This window comes from Chrysemys picta, chromosome 5 (assembly GCF_011386835.1).
Source record: "Chrysemys picta bellii isolate R12L10 chromosome 5, ASM1138683v2, whole genome shotgun sequence".
NCBI lineage: Eukaryota > Metazoa > Chordata > Testudines > Emydidae > Chrysemys > Chrysemys picta.
The window spans coordinates 139,544,403-139,569,197 of NC_088795.1; the positions used below are offsets into that span (position 1 = coordinate 139,544,403).

A 24,795-nucleotide genomic window follows, 5' to 3' on the forward strand; every position below is an offset into this window, starting at 1 on the left:
GGCGCTCTGCTGACACACTCCCCCTTGTCTCTGGTGCCATTAACAGAGAAAACAAAATCATCAGGACCATCTGAGACAGAGAAAGAGGGAGAGAGAGCTCCATCCATGTCTGAGCCCCACTGTCCACCAGACTCAAACCAGCTGGGGGTGGGGTGGGGTGGGGTGGGGGGGGAGTCAATGAACTTTTGTTTTCCCTGTAATCTGAAGCAAATTCTTTGCAAATCTGCCTTTAACTACCCAGCCCTGACCCTTGGAGAATACCTTTCCCCGGTGTGTGAGTAGCAAACTTTGGGTGTGGTGAGGGGTGGGGGCCGGGAGAGACTCTTGATAACAATAACTATTCGATGTAGGAGGAATCAAAGGAGAGCAAGACAGTTTGACAGCCTCCCTCGACCCGGGATGGCAACACTTCAGTTCTATATGACATGCAGCGGTGTCTTTTCAAACACACCTTCCCTTCAGCCTTTGGCCCCAGCTGCTAATGCGGAACAAGAAAGTCGGATCGGAGCCTGAGATGATTGTGCCGAGTAATTTGAAAGTCTTTGGGGGGAGTGGGGAAACTGGGGAGTCCAGAGAAACTCAGTCGGGGCGCTCCTCCTGCGCTCGCCTCTCGCTGCGGCGGGGTGTGGGTCAATGGGACCCCGTGGAAAGAAAAATCTCATTCAAAAATAAAACCAGTAAAGCAATAAACACAAGTGGCTGCGAACAGGGGTGATGCCCCAGTCACCCCCCCCTCGCCCCTTTCCAGGTGAAAGCTGCTGTAACTGCCCAGGGCTGGGGAAGATGCCCCCACATGGCTGAGCGCTTGTTTGTTTATCTCCTTGTTGTAGGTGTGGATTCCAGCAGACAGGAAAATGAAAAACTCAGTTTGATCCTTCTACAACCCTCCCTGGCTGTCTCTTTTCTGGGACTGCAGCCAAACCTCGCACGCTCCAGCGCCCGGTCTGCCTAGACGTTCACCCCGCCTCCAAAAAGTCCTCTGAAGTGAAGGGGGTGGGGGGGTGGAGGGGGGGGGTGGAAGCAGCCAGCAGCTGGCTGCTTGCCCATTACTCAGCCTCCCTGCCTCTATATAAACACACACATTGACTTTCTTTTTTACTCAAACTCACATTGAGAGAGGATTTAACAACCCAACCTCCCTCTTTACAGCAATCCAGTGGAGAAAAGTCCAGGGCTTGCAATAACCGGCCTATATATAGCGCTATAACTCTCTCTCTCTCTCTATTTATATATATATTTAATTCCTGCTCCATCTCTCCAGATCTTTGCTGAATGATTTCACGAGATAGATAGATGCTATATTTTTCTGGCTTGCATTGGCAGCAAAGAGACCTATAGCATTTGCACAGGGGGGTTTTTTCTTCTTTTTTTTTTTTATTTGATTGCACACCCCGAGTTGGTGGGTTGTGTTTTTTTTTTTCTTTTTTCTTTTTGGCTGTGTGCTCTGTAAAAGTTTACTTTCAAAGTTTTCAGAGAGGGGCATCTTATTTTGCTGCTGGTGGTGGGGGGAAGAGAACCAGACACCTCCCTACCCCACCCCCCAAATTCTGATCTCCTCCCCCTTCCCTGCTCTGAGCTCACCTTCTATGAAGCGCTCCAGTGGGTGACTTTTTATTTGCCTTTTTGTGCCTGTGTGCGGTGCATTTCAGAGGGTTTGGGTTGTTTCCCCCCCCTCCCTCCTCCTTCTCCTTCCAAATATGCTTTTCGAAAGTTTTGATCTGGTTTCTGCGCTGGCCACCCTTGCTGCATGCCTGGTATCATTGACTCTGCTCTTGGCAGTGTCCCAACAGCTGTGGCAGCTGCGCTGGGCAGCTACTCGCGACAAAAGCTGCAAGTTACCGATCCCTAAAGGGTCTATGGGATTCCCCTTAATCGGAGAAACGTTCCACTGGCTGTTACAGGTAAGGATTCCCCTTCCTTCATTTAAGGTGGTCTGGGACAGTTGGTTTGCACCGGTGGGATTGCATCATGCATTCTCGCAGGAGCAGGGGGAAGATTTCAGAGGCACTTTTATTCTGTGGGGGTGGGGTGGGGGGTTCGTTTTCAAAGCAGAGCGAGGAGCTGAATGGAAGCCTATCGATTTGCAACAATTTATGTCCATGGCAAGAGGATTGCTCTGAGCTGGGCTTGCCTCCTCAAATCTCAGGCCGGTCAGGAATTGCATTCATTGAAATATAGCAGCGTGCATTTAAGGATCGGGACCATTTACTGCTCGAGGAGGCAAAAAATCTGGACCGTTGGAATTGTGTTTTACTGGCCACTAAAAACAGCGAGTCTCCTTTACAAATGATCCCCTTTGCCCAAGCAGATGGCTGGGTGAACTGTGAACTTTTAAGACTTCAGAACGGTCCCCATCATCGCCAGGGACTGGGGTCACCATGTGGGCATGGTTCTGCCCCGAGGGGTACCTCTTAGCATTCCGTTGCAAGCCAGCCTGGGAACGAAAATGACCCAAGTGGGTGCATTGCCCCTTTAAGGCTAGGACAGACCTACATTAGTCAGCCAGGTAAAATCAGCTCCTTTCTGGAAGTCAAGAGTACACCCTGGAGGAATCCAAGCGAATCCCGACCCCCACCAGCGGGGTTGCTGGTTTAAAACTCGGTGACTGTCGATTCAGGAGCGATAGAAGGGAAGTGATTCTGATTTGCAGTTGTTGCCATAGATTAGATGTATAAACAGTGTAACTCAGATCCACCGGAGTGGGAAGCATTTGTAGGTAATCGTTAGATTAACCCGGGATTAGCCTTGTTAAATGCTGAACAGCGTTTTGTGGAATTTGATCAGCCCCAGACCGAACGACCTGGATACAGTCACCCCCGGATGACGGTGTGTGCTGGTCCGAGAACTAACTTTTAGCGGTACTGATGAAGCGTGGCTGGTTATTAACGAACAAATCCCCAATACCCCGTGAAAACACAGTACAATCTGTTGTCAATAACGAGCGCTTTGAAGTGTCCAGACTATCTCAATTCAATAGCCAGGCTGTTCGAGGCACAAATCGGTCGCTTTCATTCACCACTCCGGTTCAATACATGTCGACTGGTTTAGGAGGGAACCCGCCTGGAATTAGCAAATGTATTATTTTAAGGATGCTCTAACGAGCAAAGGTCAGATTTCATTGGTTGGTTTGGGAAGAGGAGGCTATCCCGGTTTACACGTTCTTGGTTTCTGTGCGGATTCCTCCCCTCGTGCACCGGGCTGGTGTGTGTGTGCATGCCGGTAGCACCTTTCCCTCCCCCTCGGACCCCAACATTTCTAGCCATAACAAGTTACAGAATCAAAACAAACTCTGGAAACACCCAGCCAGAGACCCTCTCTTTCCACGCCAGCCGACTTGTAAAAGAGGAGAGCTCCCACCTTCTGGCAGCAGCCAAAGAGTTAACTGCACGCTCTCAATAGCGCTTTATTTTTTAAAGAAATTTATCAGATTTTTACAGGGGGACCAGCAAAGGGTTCTCCCTTTCCACAGGCTCCATCCAAACAGAGTCCAGGGCTAAAAATACAAAATGTTGTATAAATTGGACTCCACTCGAAACTCCTACCACATAAAGGTGGCCTTTGTGCGGCAGTGGAAATGCTGTACAAATAACTCTTTATTAATGCCACAAAAAGCACTTTAATTATATTTACGCAGATCAAGACACAAGGGTCACCTGAAACATCGAAAATTCACAACCGCGCTTTTGTTTAAAAATAACCCCCCCCCCCCCCCCTAAACATCACTTCAGTTTGTGTAGCTACAATGGTTAAGCGCAGAATGGAACTTTTTCTTCCAAGCGATTGTATTTAAAGGGGAAACTCCTTTTGCAAACTTGATAGTTTCTCACAAACTTTCTGGGTTTTTTTTCGGGGGGGGGTGTGTCAATTTTTTTTTGCCTCCTTGTGCCCCTTTTCTATGACAAAAGAACCTCCGCGCATGTGGAAAAGTTATTCAAACTCCATTATCTGCAGACTGACTTAGCCCAAGACAATTACACCCTTTAAAAGTAATTCAGATTTCATGAAAAGTTTTAAAGCTTTGGTATGTTATGAAACTGAAAGGGGGCAGTCAGTTATTTTGGTTTCCTGAATGAATTGTTCTTTATGGGATAAATCCTTGGTCCATTAAATCCGCCCTCATTGGAAGACTTGGTCATTAATTCACCCTTGCAGACAGAGAAGAGTAGCATGAAACAGATCTACCTGTGTTGGGGACCGAGCAACTTACAACCAGTGTTCGTGCTATTCGCTATCACGGTACTTTAAGTAAAGTTTGTGCATTCATTGGCAAGGGGGTAGGAACTCGACGCCAAGATCTCAGTACGTTTCTTGTCGGGAGGTAGTGGATAAGATTAGTAATAGGAGGACTCCCTAACTTCATTAGGGCGCCAGGCAGAGAAAACAATGCCTCTCTGTCGCCCAGGGTCCAACACTTCACTCAATGACGGGGTGTGGACAAGAGGGGAGTTCTCCAAATTAGCCTGATGATCCAGGGAACTTGAGTGTATCAAGGTGACAAACACGACCTCTTCCTCCAAGCTTGATGGGAGCCGGCAACACCCCTGATAGTCCAACCTGATAAGTTTTAAGGAAACTTGATTTCACGCAGCTATGCAAAACCGTGTCTAGATAGCTACGTTCATTTCACCAGGCTGTCTCAGTCTAACCCCCCCCCCTTCCTGCCCCCCACCAACCAAGGTATTTCCCAACCGCCTGTTGCTCGAGATCATTTTACTAGCATTGGTTATATGCACCTTAATGCCAGTCATTACCCAATCCAGCCAGACTGCCCCCGAGTCTTGCTGGGACAGAATCACACGCCCTATTGGTTTCACATTACTCAACCCATCCCAGTTACCCACGTCCAAACCTCCGTCAAATCATCACTTTCCCGCATCGCTGACCCATTGCCTCCCGCTAAACGATGCCGTCTCTCCTCGCTGACCTTTCGCACACATCGAGGACCTCGGTCCGGTGGGTCTGACGCCACAGAAAAGGGAGCCCCCTCCCCCCAAGTCCACCTTCTTTCCCCCAAACTTCTCTCCAGACCGCGCCCAAGACCTGCTTGGCATCCGTCTAGTTCTGGGTCTCTCCCTGCACGGCAGCCACTTCGCATTCCTCCCTGTTATGCGGTAGCATATTTTTTCCCTTTTAAACTGCTTTTCAATGCGTTTCATCATAAATCCAACGGGGAGCTTGTGGGATCAGTGGCTTCTGTTATTCGCCACTGGCTGGTGGCCATAGTTCCTGAGGGGCTGCAAAGTACAGGGATGGTCTTGGAACAAGTTTCTTTGATTGGGGTTAAAGGAGCCTTCACCCTCCCATTGGGGGTGAATGAAAGGTCACTGGGGTGAGTGTCACACTGCAGGCTCATCATCTATTTCCCCCTCCACAATATTTTCCGGGATCTTTAAACGGAGAGGGAGGTTTCGACAGGGATACATTTTCCTGGCTGGGCCCCTAATATTGGAAAAGCCAGTGCACTGCACGACTCCCCCCCTCCTCATCACAGCGCTGGGAAATCCCAAGGAGCGCCTTTTAGGGCATTCCCCGTCTGCCACCTCCAGCGGGAGCGTGAGGGAAGTGGGGGGACGCGGTGAGAAAAGAGAGGAGCCCCCCCACTCCTTTACTAACATTTTGACCCCCCTCCCCGGCTTTAAGTAAAAGTCGCAGAGATCTCAATAAAGGTGCCTGTCCTTAGGGTGGTGCCCCTAAGTGATTGTCTGTCCCCAGGCTCAGGGTGTGTGTGTGTGTGTCTGTCCTAGGGATCCTGCTTCCAGTCGTCCAGGAGGGAGAAATATGGCAACGTCTTTAAGACTCACTTGCTGGGACGCCCCTTAATCCGGGTGACCGGCGCCGAGAACGTGAGGAAGATCCTGATGGGAGAGCACCACCTGGTGAGCACGGAGTGGCCCCGGAGCACCAGGATGCTTCTTGGACCCAACACGGTGGCCAACTCCATCGGGGACATCCACAGGCACAAGAGAAAGGTAAGGGGCGGGGCCCTCACCCCACAGCGAGCAGCTTGGGGGGGGCAGGGAGACTAGGGTACCCCCCACTCCCGGCGGCAGCGAGCTTAAAGCCTCCCCCACTCTCAACCCCCGGGGTCCCCCAACCAGGCGAGTGGGCCCCTGTCCCAGAGCTCCCCCCCCCCCCGGAGCTGGGTCCCTGCTCCGCCACAGAAGGGGGAGAGGGGAGCACGGGCACTGCCCACCCCCAGCTCCTGGGCGGGGCAGCAAACTTGTGACCTTGGGTCCCCTGCCCACTCCTCCCCCAACCCGCACGTGGGTGCCCCCAGCAGAGTCGCGGCGTTCGGATAATGGAACGCGGCAGGGCGAGCGTTCGAAATTCCGAACGCTGCCGGCAGCCCCGCGCGTCCTTTGAGGAATTTAAAAGGGCGATGGAGAGACGCGAGCGGGCCCGGGTGGGGTGAGGGCTGGCAGCCGGCTGGTGCGGGCTTCCCCGCAGCTCTGCACACCCGCCGGGAGCAGGGCGATCCCCGAGGGGCTCAGCACACGAGGGCCCGCCCGGCCGAGCTCCAAGCTCGACTGCTAAGAGGGCGCTGGTGCTGGTCGAGCTCAGCCCAGGGAGGGACTCCGGCAGCGCCAGCTTCTTTCCGAGGCGGAGCGCGGGGATGGGGGATGGGGAGGAAATTCGGGCTTGTCCGCGCTTCTGGATTTATCCATGGACTTGCTATGGGTCTGTCGTGGGGGGGCGGGAAGAGACTGGGGAGGTCAGAGAGCGGCACATCCCCCCTCCCTTCTGGGGCTCCCCTTTCCCAATTGCAGCCGGTGGCACCTGTGACTTGAACCGCAGTAACCTGAAAACCGATGGAGTTCTGTCCATCCGCTCCCCTCTTAAAAGGGCAACGCCAGGGCTGTGCCGGGGGCGGGGGAGGCTGTCCGTGTCCCTGTGAATGCAAGGGGAGAGACAGCCTCATTAGTGATCAATGACGTTTGTTATTTCAAAGGCGCAGAACGGTAGTTTCCAGCCAGCACCCACTGGTTCCTTACATCAGAGGAGTAGCCGTGTTAGTCTGAATCTGTAAAAAGCAACCGAGGGTCCTGTGGCACCTTTGAGACTAACAGAAGTATTGGGAGCATAAGCTTTCGTGGGTAAGAACCTCACAGATGCATCTGAAGAAGTGAGGTTCTTAGAGGTGCCACAGGACCCTCTGTTGCTGGTTCCTTACCGTGCGTTTCAAGCAGTCTCCTGTTTTCACCTGTGCTGGGCTCTGGTTTTTTTTTATAGATCTCCATCAGCATGCCGGGCATTGCACTGAACGCAGGCGACCTCCTAGGGCTAGATTCTGATCTCAGTCAGGAAGGGTTGAAATCCGATGCTGTAGGACTGACTTCGGATTCTGATTCACTGACCTAACCCCCAGGGTAACTTGAGAGCAGCACCTGTCCCTCTGTCTTCCTCTGCGACCTATGCATTGCCCAGCATGCTAAGAGCTCTCTCATAATAATACATCTGATCTAAGCACAGAGGAAAGGGCAATTCTTAGAATATACACTGTAGGGAACCATTGCCTTCAGGAGAATTACTCTGGAGTAACAGAAATTAGGATCGCAGCATTTGCTCCTCCCTAGAGTTTACAGTCCCAGGCACCTACCCTGCAATGTGTTCCTTGCAGGCAGAATTTCTGCGCTCAGGGGCCCCCACAGAGCTCATGGCAAGATCTGGGCGTTAGCAGACAAACACTGGCATTCGGGGCCATAATGCACTGCATTAGCACGAGATGGTGGCCTGACCTCCAGGTATTTGTAGTGTGGATTGCCTGGATTCCAGAGGGGCAATCGGTTCCCCCATGTACCCTTTGATTCTCACCAGAAAATAGGCTTTTTCTGAGCTTTCTTTCATTTGGACAGTAGAATAAGAGACACAAAACATATAAGACTGTAACCATTATCTCACAATACTGCTGCATGCTGAATGGACCCAGGTATACTGTTGCATACTGAAGACCTATAATGGTTCATTGACCTTGCCTTCTCTAACATAAACACAAAGCAGGCTGTGTGTGTGTGTGTTGGGGCGGGGGAACACCCGACCAAAACAAAACACTCTACCAGGCACGTTTACCCCCCTGGGGAGAAGATGAGAGATTTTAATCCCATCTCTTAATGCACTATTGGAAGATGCTTGGACCCTCCAGTGATGAGCACAGTATAAGAACCTACAGAGAATTTAATAGAATTCATTGTATTGGATTCCAGTTTGCAAATGTGAGTTGTTGTGGGGTTTTTTTTAGTATATAGCAATGCGCCCCATTGTAGTATCAGGATGTGGGTGTGATACTGCACACAAAAGAGATGACCCTGCTCCCTCTATGATGGGGGCGTAGCTTGGGCTGCTTGGGGGAGAGGAGAGGAGGCCTGGTTATACAATGTTGAAAAGAGCGATGCTAACTTTGGGATGGCTGCAGGAAGGAAACCGAGCTGTGCTGAAGCCCGCAATTTCAGCTCCCTCAAGTTTCCTATTGAGGAAGGGGGCAGAGTCAAACAATTACTCGAAGGTCCATGTAAATATTTTTTTCGTTTCCCTCAGGGAAGGAAAGATGTTTCTTCTTTATTGCAAACAAGGGGGAGCTGAGGACCTTTGGTTGAAATCTCAGTAGGTGGAAGCTTTAATAAAACCATGAAGTTTAGACCTCAGGAAAAAAAATAGAGGAGTGGGGGAAGAGAGTAGGTTATGGGAATGAGGTAATGGAAAGGGAATACACTTAAAAGGTCTTCACACCTGCCTATAGAGCCCTTCAGGTTCACTAATGATTTGTACCTCAACTGAACACCGAGGTGCTGACATCAGAACTTGAATGATAAGCATTTCACAAGGGGAGTTTTCCATCCTACGCCTTTACTTTCTCTCGACACATTAAGCCAGTTACTTTATTTTTACCGAGGGGGAACAACATCCCCTAGATGCAGGCCAAGTTTTGTGAGTGTGGAAAGGAACGGCATGTTAAGATCTGAATTCCCCAATCTGAAAACCCCAGCCCACATGGTTTGGTTCCATGTCTGATCCAAAACTCAGGGGCCTATTTTCCAATTAGAATGTGGCCAGAACCTCATGACACCAAATATTCTCACAAAATTTTGACTTGCGCGGAGCTGAAATCGAATAAGATTTTGGTGTCATCCGAACCCTATACGCTGTTTCCTCAGCTAGTCTACGCCTACCTTCCATTTGAATTCTGGCTGACATCGTAAATAAACACAAGCTACCTTCAAGGATTAGGGGCATGGGGGATGGGAAGGGAGAATGAGAGACATTTTTAGATGCTAACCATTTTTAATGAGGTATTTTTCTGTGGTGACTGTTAAGTTTTCTCTTTCAGCAACATCTACTGTTGTACCAATAGATTAAGCTTGCTGGATCAGTTTCCTTTGAAAATACTTAGTCTGGTTCCCTTGTCTTCCCTGGTCAGCTTTCCTCTCAATTATTGTTTTCTTGATTGTCAGCATCTGGTGTGTGCCCAAGTGCAACTATTTACCTGGCAGTCACTTGAATCATTCTTTTCCATGCACACAAGCATGTCCTTGCCCTGGATGGGAGGCAGTTCTAAGTAAGTTACTCCCTTGGAAATCAGACAAACATGTTTCAAATACGAAGAAAACAAAGATCATTTTGTTCTTGGCTGTATCTCTGTACTCTGGCTGGTGTAGACAAGATGATGACCAGCCCAAGGTCCTGTCAGGTCAGGTGCCCTGCCACAGAGGGTAGTCTCAGGTTTCTTTTGGATAAAGCAGTCTCGATCCGAAGCTGCTATTTGTTTTGCAGTTATTATTATTATTAATTTCTAACTCTTCTCATCCTGCTATTGGTGTTGAAGGGAGTGTTAGCAAGAATGTGCTTCAGGGCATGTGAGGAAGTGGAAGCCATATACTTAGGACAACTTTAACAGCCTAGGCCATGTGGCAGATTTTCTCCGATGCCTTATCGACAGAAGATGATGTTTTACATCATCTAGTCTCTTCCCAGTGGAGAGCGAAACGAAGGATGATTGTTCTCTGCAGTATTCATCTCCATCGCCTTGTCCATTCCAGGTCAAAACGTCTCACGCAATGAGAATGTTTGAGGTGAGGCAGAGCTACTGTGGAGTAGGGGTTAGAACCAGGATCTGGGAGCTAGGACGCTTAGGTACTTCTATTCCTTGCTTTACCATGGACTCTTGGATCAGGAGATCTAGGTTTTCGCCACAGCCTGTGATCTTGGACAAATCACTTGACTTCTCTGTGCTTGAGGCTTTAATCTCTTAACATTTGTAGGGGGCTTTGTGATCCTGGGATGAAAGGTGCTAAAGAAGAACAAATTATTCCTATTACGCTGTACTATGGCAGCTCACGGCTTTCCCTTCCTCCGTTTATTAAAACTCCTCCGCATGTGGTTGTCCAAGTGAATATAAACTGGAGAAAGCTTGCCTTTGGGAAATTAACTCGTTAGTCTTTATTGGAGTGTGCATCTGTGGCTAAAGAACCGCCTTGCTCCAGAACCAAACAGCTCAGGGGCTGGGGTGGAAAGGTGAGAAAGGAGCTGCATGCAGTCTCCTTGGTAGGACTGCACATTTAAGCAATCATATCTGTTTATGGCTGATATCATCAAAGGTGGCTTCATCCTTGGCCCAAGATGAAACCGAGGGATAAGAACGTTTGCAAGCAATGGAAGCCCCAGATCAATATGTACCTAGTGGTTGTTACTGTGGTTGGATCACAGGGTTTACACTGAAGTTAGAGAAGAACATTAGCTGGCTTTGAAAAAAACCATTTCCAGCTTTGGGCTTATGCAGCAAACTAGCACCAACCCCATGCACCCACATGGAGGGAGCTTGTAAATATACAGCCTGCCACTTCAAACCGAGCGCATGAGACTGAAAATAGCTACCGCAGTCGAGGCTCCCTCCTGCTCGGGTGTGTGATCAGGCACAGAAAACACTCCAGCTGTCACAAATACAGGCGCTAGTTTACTCAGCGAGGCGGTGCTGTTATAATGTTGTTGTTGATTATTTGTATTATCGTAGCTTCTCAGAGCCGCAGTCATGGACCAGGGCTAGGCATTGGACAAACCCAGAACAAAAGAACAGCCCCTGCTCTAAATTGCTGACAGTCTAAGCATGAGACACCCCTTTCCCGAAATCATACGCTGTCTGCATAGTCTGCAAAGACGCGCTGCTCTGGGTTCCGCTCTTGCATCCCTCTGCCAGGACGGGATTGTGCCCTGCAGTACAATACATTTGTCTAAGGACCTGATTTTTCATAGTGGTTGAGCACCTCTCTCTCCCACTGAAATCCCGGGTGCTGATCGCTTTTTAAAATCAGCTCCTCAGTTGATAGGAGTTCCTGCCCTTGAACAGTTCCACACATGTCTGCCGGATATTTAGCCTATGATTTTTCCTTTGCTCAGTCTTATCCCTGGGGCTATCCCTTCTTAGATCACCCTAAACAATTCTTCTCCCCCTTTGGTGTTACCCCACTTCAGTCTCTGAAGTACTTGTCAGACTGATGTCATACCCCAATCTTGGTCATCCTCACTGCAGACATTCACGCTGTTTCGAGGCTTCTAATAAATGAGCCCCTTGCTCATTTCTGTGACGCTTCACTCAATTCCCCTTAAAGTATTGGCCCCTCTTAGGTTCCTAACCACTCAGAACTGAATGCGGTATCCTACATGCCATGTAGAGAGGGCACTATTATATATTATATTATGGACTGAATTCTATTCTCATTTATACCCAGACAACTCCACTGAAGTGAATGCAGTTGCTCTGGATTTATACCAGCATATGCTAAAGTAGAATCTGGCCCTATGTATTTTAGGGTTGGCAAAGGATTTGGGTCCTGGGAGGACATGACCTGAAATCCATATTTACCTGTAAGAGATGAGGAGAAAAATCTGCTGTGTGGTGGGGTTTAGGGGAAATGGGTTTGTGCTTTGTAAAATGTGAATGACCAATAAGGAAATGTAAGTAACATGAATCACACACTTCTATGAATAATAATAGTTTCTACAGCCAAACTTGGCTAGCAAAAAAATAAAAAAAAAAAATTGGAAGGCTCTCAGCTCTTATGCTTCAGGGCATAGACAGGTCATCCAATTGGGGTCAGGAAGGAATTTTCTCTTGCATGGGGTAGTATTGTACAGGTAGTTGCATTATGGTGTGTGTATGGGGTGAAGGGTAACACCTTCTTCTGAAACATTCAGTATTGATAACAGGATCCTAGTTTAGATAGACTCTTGGTCTGTTCCAGCATGGCAGTCCTAAAAACAGACACAGCTGGCTTAAACCCCTCCCCATCCCCCCAAGTCCCAGACCCTGGGAGTTCTGGAGGAAGCAAACTGTGGCATAAGCCAAGTGGCCTGCTTTGTCTCACTGCTCCAGTGTCCGAAACTACAGCATTCATTACCACACCACAGTTAATGTTCTGCCTCGGAGGCATACAAGTGTTGAGCTTATTAGCACCAAGTAGAAAGGTCTGAGGCTTTAATATAGTTTGCGAGAGGATTAAGAACACAAAAGGGGCCATAAATTTACAACCAAATACAAACCAGCTGCTGTGGGCAGGGGCAAAGGGAGGGGGGCGGGAAGGTACCTTTTCACATCATGAAAGCCCTGATCCAACTTCTTAAAATATTTTACGTTTACCATTGAACCTTTTCGCCCGTGTTGCCATGGAGTATAAATCATATGGCGGAAAGGAAACCATCTCCTCCGTCCTGATGGGGCCAGATCCTCAGCTGGCGTGAATCAGCAGGGCTCCACGGACTTTTCAGCTGGCACATCAGTGGACCTACGCCACTTTGCGCCATTAGGGGATCTGGCCCAATGAGTTTTAGTTCACATGCAAAGGGCCTGATGCAAAGCCCATTGGAGTCAGTGGAAAGACTCCCGTTGTGCAGGATCATGTCCTGACTGAGAGATTGTCACTGAGGCTGGCTCCCTGAGTTTAGACCGGATCTGACTCTCAGAGAAAATCCAGGGTAACTCCAAGAGCTTTAACAAAAAACACCCGTGTGGATATGCTGCCTCCTATAATATTTCGCGTTTTCATAACACCTTTCATCCTGAAATGCCTTGCAAGCTTTAAGGATATTTTACAGTGCAATCCCTTTGGTCATACACCAGCAATCGTACAGATATCCTGGGAGCATAGGCTTTTCTAAGCAGGCCACCTTGCCTTCCTCCACCTTCCACTAGAGCCCTGTTTAACCAGCTTGGGCAAGTGACTTCCCTTCTCTGTTCCTCCATTTCCCCATCTGTAAAATGGGAATAAGGATACTGAGCTCCTTTGTAAAGCGCTTTGACATCTGCTAATGAAAAGCGCTATACGAGAGCTGGGTATTATTATTACTATCATCCAAAGATGCCAGATGTCCTCTGAGACATCTAGAAATTTAAGGTAGTGCTTTACTCCAAATGCTCTTTGCCTACCCTGGAAACACAACCATCTCTGGGGTGCAACATAGCAGTGGTTCAACAGTGAACTGCAACAGAGCAGGGCAGGGAGTATAGAACGTCATGTACGAATCACAGAGATTGGGTAGCAACTTTAAGTGATCTAATCCATCCTCCACTTCTAAGTGTCTCAACTACCGATTCTATTTAGGTTGGTATCACTTCCTGGCTCTCTGACCTCTGGTCAAGTGTAGGTAGTCTCTTGGTCTATCCAAGGCCGTGATCAAGTGTCTTGATGTTTTTGGTCTTTTGGCCTCGAGATGAAAACCTTGCCTTTGTTTCTGGGACCTTGAAGTGAAAAAATTCTCTAAGTTATATCCCACTCATTGCTCTGGTATTTGAGTTCTCTTCCAGTCCAAGGAATCTTGCTGTCTAGGCAGTTTTTCTTGTGATTCTGCTTCCATTTTCCTGCTCTTACTTTCATGCGGTTACTTTTAGTTGCATTATTCTCCGCTGCCTTGCACCTTGCACTGTTCTTTACACCTGTGCAAAGGGCCGAGGGGATACCACTGAAAACGAGGGAACCTTAATTATCGATGGAAATTGAAGAGTGTTTAAGCACTGGGATAAATATGGTAATTGCCAGGGATGTGCTGAATGTGGCCCTTGGGAACTTTCCTCTCCCACTTGAAGATTCAGACAACAAAGCTGAAGGCAGGGCTGGGGTGATGTCCCCGTCTCTGATGGAGTCTGCTAACCCATCCCTGCCTGGTACTCATAAGAGCACATTTATTCGGCCTTTAGAATGGGCCAGATTGCATCACACAACAGCTATTTCCCCAGGGTTGGATCCTCCTAACCTACTACAAGGGCAATGGACAGAGGGACGCTGGCTATTATCCTTCCCAAATACACTTAATGGGATTCTCTGCCACTCCAAGCCTAGCCTGGAGTCTCGGAAACTCACCATGGAAAAAAAAAATTCAAATGATCCATCTGGGCCGGGGGCCCCGGGCTCCTTGTTAGCTGAGCAGCAGATCTCGACTGGGGATCAGGGTGTGAGCTAATTTAACTTTTCCGGCCACAGGTGTCCCTGCAGATGTATCGCCCGGTGGCCCATACCAGTGCGGGTCACTGACTCCACCAAGGATATATGTTGAAGGTTCAAGAGGGGATTAAAATAGAACCCATGTTGCTGAGTGAGGTTAGGGCCCTGGTAATAGTGTGACTTATCGGACGTAGGGAAAGGCTTTGATTTCTTGGTGCTCTTGCTACACTTGTACAGCGCAGGCAGGGTTAGGGGCACTTCTCCCTACATGCTGGCTTGGTAATGTGCTTCGCGGGAGACTTCAGGCTCCCATGGTCACTGAGCCAGAGGGGAGGATTAGGGGGAGGTTGGGATGTAAAACACGACAGACCAGGATTGGACAGAGATGAGAGAGCTCCCCTCATCGCGTCTAATGAACACCCTTTGGATGGGTAATAGCATTTGGTCGCTGCTGCCATGTAGGTTTAAGGCTTTGTATCCTGGTCCCCATAAGGCAGCCAGTCCCCATTTCTGACGAACGCTTGGAAAAAAATGACCTGTGTTATTAAGGCCTGATCGACAGTTCGCTGAAATAGTGGAAAGGTTCCCATTGGTTTGAATGGGCTTTGGAGGAAGTCCTTAGTCTTCAGAGCCAAGGAAGCAGTGGGTTTTCAGGACAGCTGATCGGAAATTGGAAATGTCCATTCATTTGTTTTCATTCCGAATTGGACCAACCCCCCCCCCCGCAAAATTTTTCCCACAAATGAAAATTCTGAAAAAAATTCAGTTTGAAACTATCAAAACATTTTGTGTTGTTAACATGGAACTGTTTTGTGGCAGTGGTGTTGAAACGTTATATGACAATATACAATATTTATACATATTTGTAATATATAGCTCTAGCATAGTATCAACATTTTAATTTTAATAGACTATCAAAGCAGAAACAAAATAAATGGAGACAAATTGAATTGAAACAAGGTAAAGTTGGAATGATGCATTTAACATTTTTCCCGCCAAAAATTTAATTACCACCGATGCGTTCCTGCAAAACATTTCCGTTCCGATGATGCTGCACTTTCCGATGGAAAACTGTTCTCTCAAAAATGTTCCAACCAACTCGAGTTTCCAGTAATGGTCCTTTGAGGCCGACAGCAACCTCTTTGGCTTTGACCTGTCACTTGGGGTCCCTACTGCAACCGGATTCACTGCTCTCTCATCCTCCACCGGGAGAAATTTCTGCATTACACACCCCACTGGCAGGCTGTGCACAGCCCCACAGTTTAGAGAATGCTGGGCTTTGATGAGAAAACTCCACGTAGTTCAGATTCTTAGCTTCCACCTTACCAATTATCTCTCAAGAGGCCGTAAATCCCTCCAACAATGTATTTGCCAATTGATGACAATATGCCACTGAGGAAGATGGGAATGGGGGATGGGAAGGGCCACTCTAAAAGGCTACTAGTCAATTTCTGCATGTGGCACATGGCATCCGTCTTGTTCGATGATATTCCAGCCAGAGGCTCTTTCCCTCTTGCACAGCACAGATGGCTTTTAGAGCGCCGGAAAGGCAGCGATCAGCCTCGTATCTTTGCTCTGTGTGTGTGTGTGTGTGTGTGTGAAATGAAGAAGCCCATTTATTTACGTACATTACCAAGTGTAAAAATTGCAGCTGAAAAAGTATTTTTCTTTTGAACACCTTTGGCTTGGTGGCCTTGTCTGTGACTGCTCAGTGCCTGGTAGCATCTTCGTTTGTTTTCCCTTCCATTCCATAAACCCTCTTGCTCGTGAGCCAGGCAGCCAGAGCTTTGCAAGGCCATTGAGCCATCAAGTCGGGGATCCTGCCTCTAGCTGTGGCCAGCCACTGATGCTTTGGAGGAAGGAGGACATCCGCTACCATGTGGCTACAATTGGGACGGCAGGGTTGGAGCAAATACTTGTCTGGCCCTTGACTGAGATGAATAAACTTCTCCTGTCAAGGTTTAGAAACTGTTTGGTGTTTCCTGGGCTCATGCGGAGAGCAGCGGCTGATAATTAAAGTAGCTGAGAGACAACCACTGCAGCCAAAGTAACCTTTGGCGCTCAGCAGAGAGTGTTGTGTTAACGTGCTATTAGCGTATTCATTTTCTAGGGCTGGACCAACAACTCAGGGGAGGCAGGGAATACGCACCTGTCCTAGCTGGCATCCCGCTCCAAACATTGCAGGGGTGAGTCTGATGGACTCAGGTCATGTCCAGGGAGCACTGAGTCACCACTCATGGGACAGCTATGTTCCAGAGGCCTGTTCTCAAAGAGCATAGAGGCCAGTCCTCTTCCTATGGGGCTTTTCATTAACAGTCTTTGTTCCCTCCTCTTTGGGGTTGAGCAGCAGGAAGAGAGCAACTCTGGGCCGAGTGGCGGTGAAATCAGGAAGCCTATTGCCACGCAGTCGCTGGTTCGAGTCCCACACAGGTCTGTAGTGACTGCCAGATGGCTGTTGAGTGGCCAATGGGAAATCAATCTCATGGACCTCAATCCGGATCCTGCTGGACAGGCGTCCGTGTTGTCAAACTCCCCATCGGCGTCCGCAATAGCTGAGGTCAGGAACTGAATGGGCCATGGAGACTGAGCGTCTCACCCATTCCGAGAGGCCAGGGTCGAGGCACGTTGGAGTGGGCAGTGTGATGAGAGCTGTACTGTCACCGGATAAATGGAGGGTTTCGTTTTCAGGGCCTGAAAAGAAACCGTGCACGCACTAGACTCCCCCTAAACCAAACCTCTTTCAAACAAGATAACTGTCCATGAAAACACTGTGGGGACGAGCCAAAGGCGTATAAAGGGATACTGCTTCTCCTCTCTGGTGTGCCTCAGGGAACAGCTGAAATGCAATAGGTCTGTGGGGTTCACATCAGACAGGGAAGAGGCACCTCTCATTGTCACGTGTAGCTGGAACTCTCCGTGGATCCAGGGAGCTGAGACACCGGGCAAGAATTTTCTGCCTTAGGATAACCGTAAATCCTTAAATATCCTGTTTTTGTTGCAAGAAGAGGCGTATTTCGGAAGTTTCCAGACAGGGTCGGTTAATCCGCATTCTGGAGGGTGGGCTCTCGTTCTGATTCGTGGGCGAAAGGGTGCATGCGTGTGTGGGGGGTAAGTAATTTCTTTGAGGAGTACGCATTTTTCTGTCCCCTCTGACTCCAGAGTCAGATTTTGACTAAGAAGCCATAAGGATCACAGCAGACCTGTGTAGCACAAGGAAGGGGAATAAATCTGGGTCTAAAACCCAGTGATGTATGTACCTCCTGACTAAGGTGTGGATTCCAGGTGGGGATAGTTTGACCAGAGGTCCTGATTTTATAGGGACAGTCCTGATATTCAGGGCTTTGTCTTATATAGGTGCCTATTGCCCCCCACGCCCTGTCCCGATTTTTCACACTTGCTATCTGGTCACCCTAAGTGGAGAATCGGGCAGGGCCTGGGTGAGGCTCATATCAGCCATAGAATGTTATAGATCAGGTCAGCCAGTCCGGTTTTCCCTGGCAGTGCAGAACTGTTACCCTACAAACCGTGCCTCGGGGGCCTGTCTAGTCTAGCTTTAAATGACTCTGCAAAGGGGGTTTCTCCCCTTTCCTTGGGCGACCATCCTGCAGCCTAATAAGCTCTTGCTGGCAGGAAGTTTTTGCTATTAATTCATCTGAGAAAAAGGAATCTCTTTTGCCTCCCCTTCCCTTCTGTGCTTTAACCTTCCCTTCCTCCCTTCCCTCCTGACTCCCTAGACTAGAAGACCAGAGCTATTCGGCAAATGTTCACTAGAGGGCGCAGGGATTTTAGCCTAGAAGCAGGAAGGGATGCGTTTGCGAAGGAGAGACCTGTTGGGACTGAATCCCCCTTGCAACTGGGAAGCCGCTCCATTGCATTGGAGCGTTCTTGGGGAGTTGGAAGGGGGGCCAGGCCAGACCAGGGAGGGGAATTTACAGAAGAACACATTGGCAAGTGGGATTATTTAGTTTTGAGAGAAGAGGCTTGAGGGGGGACGGAGATGAAGTATTTTAAGGAGCCCGGGTGGTTGGTTACAGGGGTCTAAGCGGGAGCTGTTTGAGGCATAGGTGTGAATACTGAGTCTAAACGCATTGGAGGCGAGCCCATGATAAATCTCAGTGCAAGTGAATCCTCATATACCCAGGGTTAGGGAGCGGCTGGGCCAGCCAGCCAAACTTCCTTGGAGCTAGGAGGTGCTGGGTGCGGCCATCTTGTACAACAGGGAACAGACCCTAGTTGGCAGCAAGACGGGCTAGACAAGACTCAGTGGGTCTATCCTGGCTCTAGCTGCTGGGAGACTAAGAGGCGACATACGGAAGAAGAGAGCGGTAGGCAGGGGAGGTGGGCTTCCAGTTCTGACAATGGAGCAACTCTCTGAGCGTCAGAGTAGCCACCTACCCTCTCCTCAGAGTTGGGAAGGGATCCCTAGACTAACCCTCCCTAGCTCTTTGGCAGGTGATGGGTGGCAGGGTGTTTGCGCGGGGGCGGGGTGTATTTTTGTGGGTTTTTTTTTTTTTTTTTTTTGCATTTTCTGGCACAAATCGCTTTTAGAGCCCCAGGAATTTGCACAGCTCTCGGGGCTCAATGACGACATCAGTCCCTCTTCTCCAGGCGCTTGGGGCTGCGCTTTGGGAGCAGGGGATCCCACAGCTGCCTCTTGCCAGGTTACCTTCCTCTGAAGCAACTGGCGCTGGCCACTGTCAGAGACGGGATACTGGGCTAGACGGACCTTGGGGCTGAGCTAGTCTGGCCATCCCTATGTTCCTGCATTCACACCTCCCCTATTGCCCAGTGTGCTTTCGGGTCTGGGGGTGCCTTCCCCTGCACCAGGCATCCAGTTCTACCTACCTTGCTTCTTATACAGACAGACGTCCCTGGGGCACTGGAGAGAACGTCTTGCATATTGGCTGCTTAGTGGGTTGCCATGACCGTAGTTGATTGGGGGTGGGGGGTATTGTGTATGCAAGAGAATGGGTACAGCATGGACAGTGGTCGGGGTAGCTTCCCTCATCCACTACCCCACCAATGTACCTCGAACCTGCCCTGTAGGTGTGCGGGGAGTTGTCTCTATAATCCATTGGTCTGGTTGCCAGGGTGGCTAACGAAGGTACCAGTGAGTCTGTTTTTGTGCTGCGCCCTATCTTACGGTACACGGCCCACGGACCAATGGAACATGGGAAGGACTCCCAGCAGTGTCGCTCCGCGTCGCTAGCCAGCCTGCCGGTGGTGGTGAAATAGAAGGGATCCCTTGAAGGGCTAGGGTTTGAAAAGTGCTTTTGGCGGCTGTAGGACGGAGGCAGCTATACAAATAGCTGTCTTCCGCAATAATGCTGAGCGCTCTGGACGGCACTCTTCGCCTTCAAAGGGAATTAACCCTCCCACCGCGCCGCACAACCACGATCACTTGCAGCTTCACCATGACCCCTAGGGTAGAACTGCTCCAAAGCACATGCTCCCTGCAGGAGAATCATGCATCCACAGGCACAGTAAGGGGACTATGGCACACAGCTCAGCAGTCCTGATTCCACCCAGGAAAGGGCAGTGGTGTGCAGTAACACACACACACACTGTTGTGGTTTATTGCTTGCGCACCAGTAGCAACTAGAGGCCCCAGCTGAGATCAGGGTTCCATTGTGCTGGGGGCTGCACAGAGACAGGGTAAGAGACAGTCCCGGCTTTGAAGAGGTTAAAATCTAAATAGGCAAAACAGGAGAAAAAGGTGGTCGGAAGGAAGTGTCATTATCCCCATTTTACAGATGGGGAACGGAGGCACAGAGAGACTAAGTGACTTGCCTACAGTCACACAAGAAGTCTGCGGAGGAGCAGGGACTTGAACCCAGGTCTCCGGAGTCCCAGTCTGGAGCCTGAACCCCAGCTCATTCAATGCCGTATCAGTCCCGTGTTTCAGATGGGGGAAACTGAGGCACGGGGAAGGTTAAATGTTTAGTTCGAGCTCTTGTAAAGCATCAGTGTCAGAATCAGGGGCTGATTCTAGGGGAGTTGCTTGTGTGCAACAGCTGGAGATTTGGGTTCAGAAGTTCCTGATGCCCAGGCCCGTGCTGCTGGGCCATATCCCACTTTCCCAAATCTACTCTCCCTCAACACAACATCACGAAGAGCCAAGATCGCTTGAGCTTCTTGCAAGAGAAGGAGCCGGGGGGTTGAACCTTTGGCATCTGCCAGGCCGCCCTTGTCACTGGTTGTTCTCCCTGGGGGTTCCTTCGGCAGCTCTAGCAATTTGTCTGCGGTACCAGGCGGGGAAGGCAGAAATACACCCCTCTTTCCCCTTCTGCGTTATGGTGGCAGAGGTTTCCACCGCGCAGTAGCGCCTGGGCTCCGGGTGCCAACAATCACTAAGAGACGCCAACATTTCTGCACCTGGCGCCGTATCAAAGCCCGATGTCCCGGTCACGGCCACCAGGGAAATGTCTCTTTCCCAGCTACTGGAACCGGCCTACGCTTGTTTATTTCTTTTCCCTCCCTGCTTGCCCTGGTCCAGGTGGATCTCGGAGGAGCATGAACGGGGGGGAGGCCTCATCTTCGTTCGGTGCAGCCCGGGCATTCAGGGATCTCGGGGAGGTGCGGGGGAGCTTGGCGGCTGGGCTTGGCGGGTCTGCTGTGTTGTCAGGTTTACTAGCTATGGTTTTTAGAAATGTGTCTTACCCACCCACACACGTCTCTTTCCAGGGCTTAAAAATAGACTAAGCCAAAGTGCCATGGGCCAGGCAGGCTCCACGCTCCAGAAAGCAGGACAAGATCAATCCATTTCTCTTGCCCTTTTCGGCTCTTTCTCATCCCCCCCGTCTGCTTTTCCTCCTCCCCCGCCGGCTCTTGGCTGGAGAATATTTTTTATTAACAGCCACAAAGCCTGCTGGCCCCGTGGGCTCTCCCTTCGTTTCTTTCTTTGCTCCTAGCGAAAAGCCCCTCCTGTCGCCCAGCGCGCCGCGTGAAGGTCAGTACGTGTAGGGACTGGAGCACTTTATGAACCAGCGATTGTTGAGTCTCCAGGGCCAGGCTTTAAAGGGCCAGGGGTGTTATTTCACCAAACAAACTCCAGCGAGCGACGCCGAGCATTAGCAATGCAGGGTCACGGCCAGGAAAATGTTACCTTTCCCTTCCAGTGCTGACTGCGGGGGAAATTCTCACATTTACAGCTTGAAAGGTTACGTTCGTGGAGGGGCTTTGGCTGGAGTTTTTCTTTTTTTAAATTTGATAAAATGGGGACCCGCCTCTCCCTCCCTCCCTCCCTCCCGGCAAGCCCTCTCATCTCCTCGGCAGGAGCTGGAAGAGGTTGCGCCGTCTCGTCTGACCTTTACCTTGGCGCGCGCTTCCCTCTACGGGGGCTTGATTTGATTTTGTTTTCTCGGTTCCTGGAGGCCCGGAGCGTGGCAGCGTGGGTGAGAGTTAATAAAAAGTAAACAAACAGCGCTTTTCCACCCATGCACTCTGGGAGACGGGGAGGGGGGGGTCAGAATGAAAGCGTGTGCTGTGGAGTTAGCCAACTGGGATTATAGCAGAGGGGAAGGGATGCGGGGAGAGAGCAGAGAACATTCCTTGCATTGCTGGGGTCCTCGCACAATAATACAGGCCCTGTAGCAGAAGGGGGAGCTGGCTCAATCGCAGAGTTTAGAAGAATGCTGTCTGTTGACATAGACTTTCCTCTCTCTCTCTCACTGGTTTGTTATTGTAGGGTTGTTCACATGCTGCTTTGTTATTGTAGGGTCACTCCTGAGCACTGGGGCTTGGCATACTAGTTGGTGATTGTAGGGTTGCCCATGTGCTGGTTTATTGTTGGAGGGTCTTTCGCGAGCTGTGGAATTGGACACTGGACTGGGTTGTCTTCCTGGCTCTGCCACTGACCTACTCGGTGACCTTGGGGAAGTCATTTTCCCTCCCACCCTTTGCCGACTTGCTTATTTAGACTGTGAGCGTTCTGGGGCCGGGATCTTGTAATACTGCTTGTCTGCACAACATCTAGCGTAATGTGATCCTTGCTCTCCACTGGTGCCCTTAGACACCATTTAACGCAAGCGATACTTGGCTACTAGGGAAGGCTGGAAGACCTGGGGTTCATCTCTGTCTATGTATGGTTTGTATTGCAGGTATTCTCCAAAATCTTCAGCCACGAAGCTCTGGAGAGTTACCTCCCGAAGATCCAGTTGGTGATCCAGGATACTCTCCGGATGTGGAGCAGCACCCCGGAGCCCATCAACGTCTATTACGAGGCGCAGAAGCTCACCTTCCGCATGGCCATCCGTGTCCTGCTGGGCTTCTGCATCTCTGATGAGGAGCTCACCCGACTCTTCGAGGTCTACCAGCAGTTTGTGGAGAACGTCTTCTCGCTGCCCGTGGATCTGCCCTTCAGTGGCTACAGGAGGGTAAGAGGCTCCCCTAGCACTGCCTATGGCCATGACATTGAGCTAGTGACACTGACCATAGCTTGGAAGGATGGTCTAGTGGACCTGGCACTGAAGTGGTACTCAGGAGACCTGGGTTGAATTCCTGGCTTGGCCACAGGCTTCCTATGTGCCCTTGGGCAAGTCACTGTGCCTCAGTTCCCCATCTGTAAATGGGGGATAATAGCCCCCGTCACACAGGGGTGTCAAGAATAAAATCTATTAATGATTGGGAGGTGCTCAGATACTGCAGTGATGAGGGCCGCACTTAGATGGTGGAGGTGGGAAGGAACCAGAAATTTCTGGCCTTGAAGGAGAAGGCAGTGAGGTCCAGTGGGCAGGGGCCTGAGATCCTATGGTTGGCTTTCCTTGTTAATCTATATATCACGCTAGTGCCTAGGAATGCCAATCAAGGTTCCCTTGTGCTAGGAGCTGTACAGCTCAATATAAAGGAGGATAAGGTGGTGGCTTTTCTGGTTATTTTGATGGGTGACTTTGCCATTATTGTCCAAGTGCATGTCCTTTGACCTCGCTCTGCCCTGCCTTTTCCCTTGTGGAAAAGGGATAGAACGGATCCATCAACTGAAAAAAATGGCCTTTTCCTAATTTCTAGCTTCTTCCCAGTCTTTGAATGAAACATTGAGGGGGAAAAAATCGGTTTTCAAAAACTAAAGCCCAGAAAATTTAGAAAGCAATGAAAATTCTTCATTTCTCTCGAAATTCGTTGCAATAGTTCTCATTTTCCGACCTGCCCTAAACTTGGGGATACAGACGTCAACCTGCCTTTTAAAGCACTTTTCAGATTCTCTGCAGAAAAAACACTCGATAAGAGCACAGCGCCATTGCAAAGCTTAGACTCTTTCAGTGAGAGAGCTAGTTTGGGAATTCGATTGGGTTCTTGGGAAGAGAACTCCTTCAGAGGAATTGGATACATTCCTTTGAGGTAAAGTTTCCTAAAGATTTGTGGGACAAGGAGTGGGGAGCGAGGGGGGGCAAACATTGGGGATAATTGTTGTGGTTCTCACTTTAAAACACAACCTTCATACGGTGGTGCCAATTAGACTTTCGTGGAAATCTTGCATATTTGGGGCCTTTATCTGCCCTGGGGTAAATCTGGAGTTATGCCACTCACGTCAAAGAGACTTTTGCCCAGGACTGATTTTTCTAGGATTTCAACCCCCCTGAGCAACTTCCAACAGTTGTCTTTAAAAAAAAACAAATTAACCTTCCTCAGCAATGTTTCCTCCCCAAATGCAAGCTCCAGCCCTGCGAAAGTGGCAGGTTTTCTGGATCTAGTGATGCTGCGGCATTGAAGTCTGACATTTCATTGGAATTGTGCTAACTAAGGCACCTGCTTGATAGGCGAGGAGGTTACAAGAAACAGTCCCAGTATTTTTTTTTCAGACTCTCTAGCATTCCCCAAATAGCTAGTTTGTGTGTCATGTGGCGCGTTCAGAGCTCAGGCTGGTTGGGGGGCACAATAAGGATTTGATTGGCATAACCTTGTCTGCAATAGAGAATTGTATTGTTCTAAGAGCTGTTTGTTCCTTCCAGCATGCTTGTAAAACAATTTGTGTCCATGCCTACAAGTGGTTTGAACTAGTACTTGTCTGCAACAGGGTATTCCTATGCCAAATACAGGCCTTCTTTCAACAGATCCTGCCCCTAGATCGTAACAATGTGGATACAAGTCATAGACCTAGTCTGACCTCTTGCATAGCACAGGGTATAGGGCTTCCATGAATTAATTCCTGTTTGAATTAGCGCATAGGTCACTGGTGGAACAGCACAAACGGTTCCAAAATACACCTCTTGCTATGTCACAATGCACCATTGGCCTTTAGAAGTCTCCCAGAAGCCACGCTGGCAATAGATCCCCAGCGGGCTTTACAACTCAGTTCTAGCATGGAACAGGGACGTACCTGGCAGTGGTTCTGGACCAGGTTAGCCTGGCTAATGTGGGCACGATGAGCCATTTG

At 49.6% G+C, this 24,795-nt stretch overlaps 1 protein-coding gene across 3 annotated transcripts in view; it reads left to right on the top strand.

The window, feature by feature from the left end:
- The first annotated feature begins 1,084 nt into the window (after nucleotides 1–1,084).
- The window catches only part of LOC101953793 (cytochrome P450 26B1), a 35,566-nt gene continuing 11,855 nt past the window's right edge, over nucleotides 1,085–24,795 (top strand). The window contains exons 1-3 of one of the 3 annotated variants that reach the window (XM_042855635.2): nucleotides 1,085–1,901; nucleotides 5,745–5,969; nucleotides 22,523–22,798. In XM_042855635.2, the coding sequence (XP_042711569.1) occupies nucleotides 1,698–1,901; nucleotides 5,745–5,969; nucleotides 22,523–22,798 (705 nt within the window). In that variant the 5' untranslated portion in view covers nucleotides 1,085–1,697. Of the gene's footprint in view, nucleotides 1,902–3,911; nucleotides 4,954–5,744; nucleotides 5,970–22,522; nucleotides 22,799–24,795 lie in introns of those variants that run through there. The other 2 variants (XM_065597307.1, XM_042855636.2) reach the window with 2 other exon arrangements.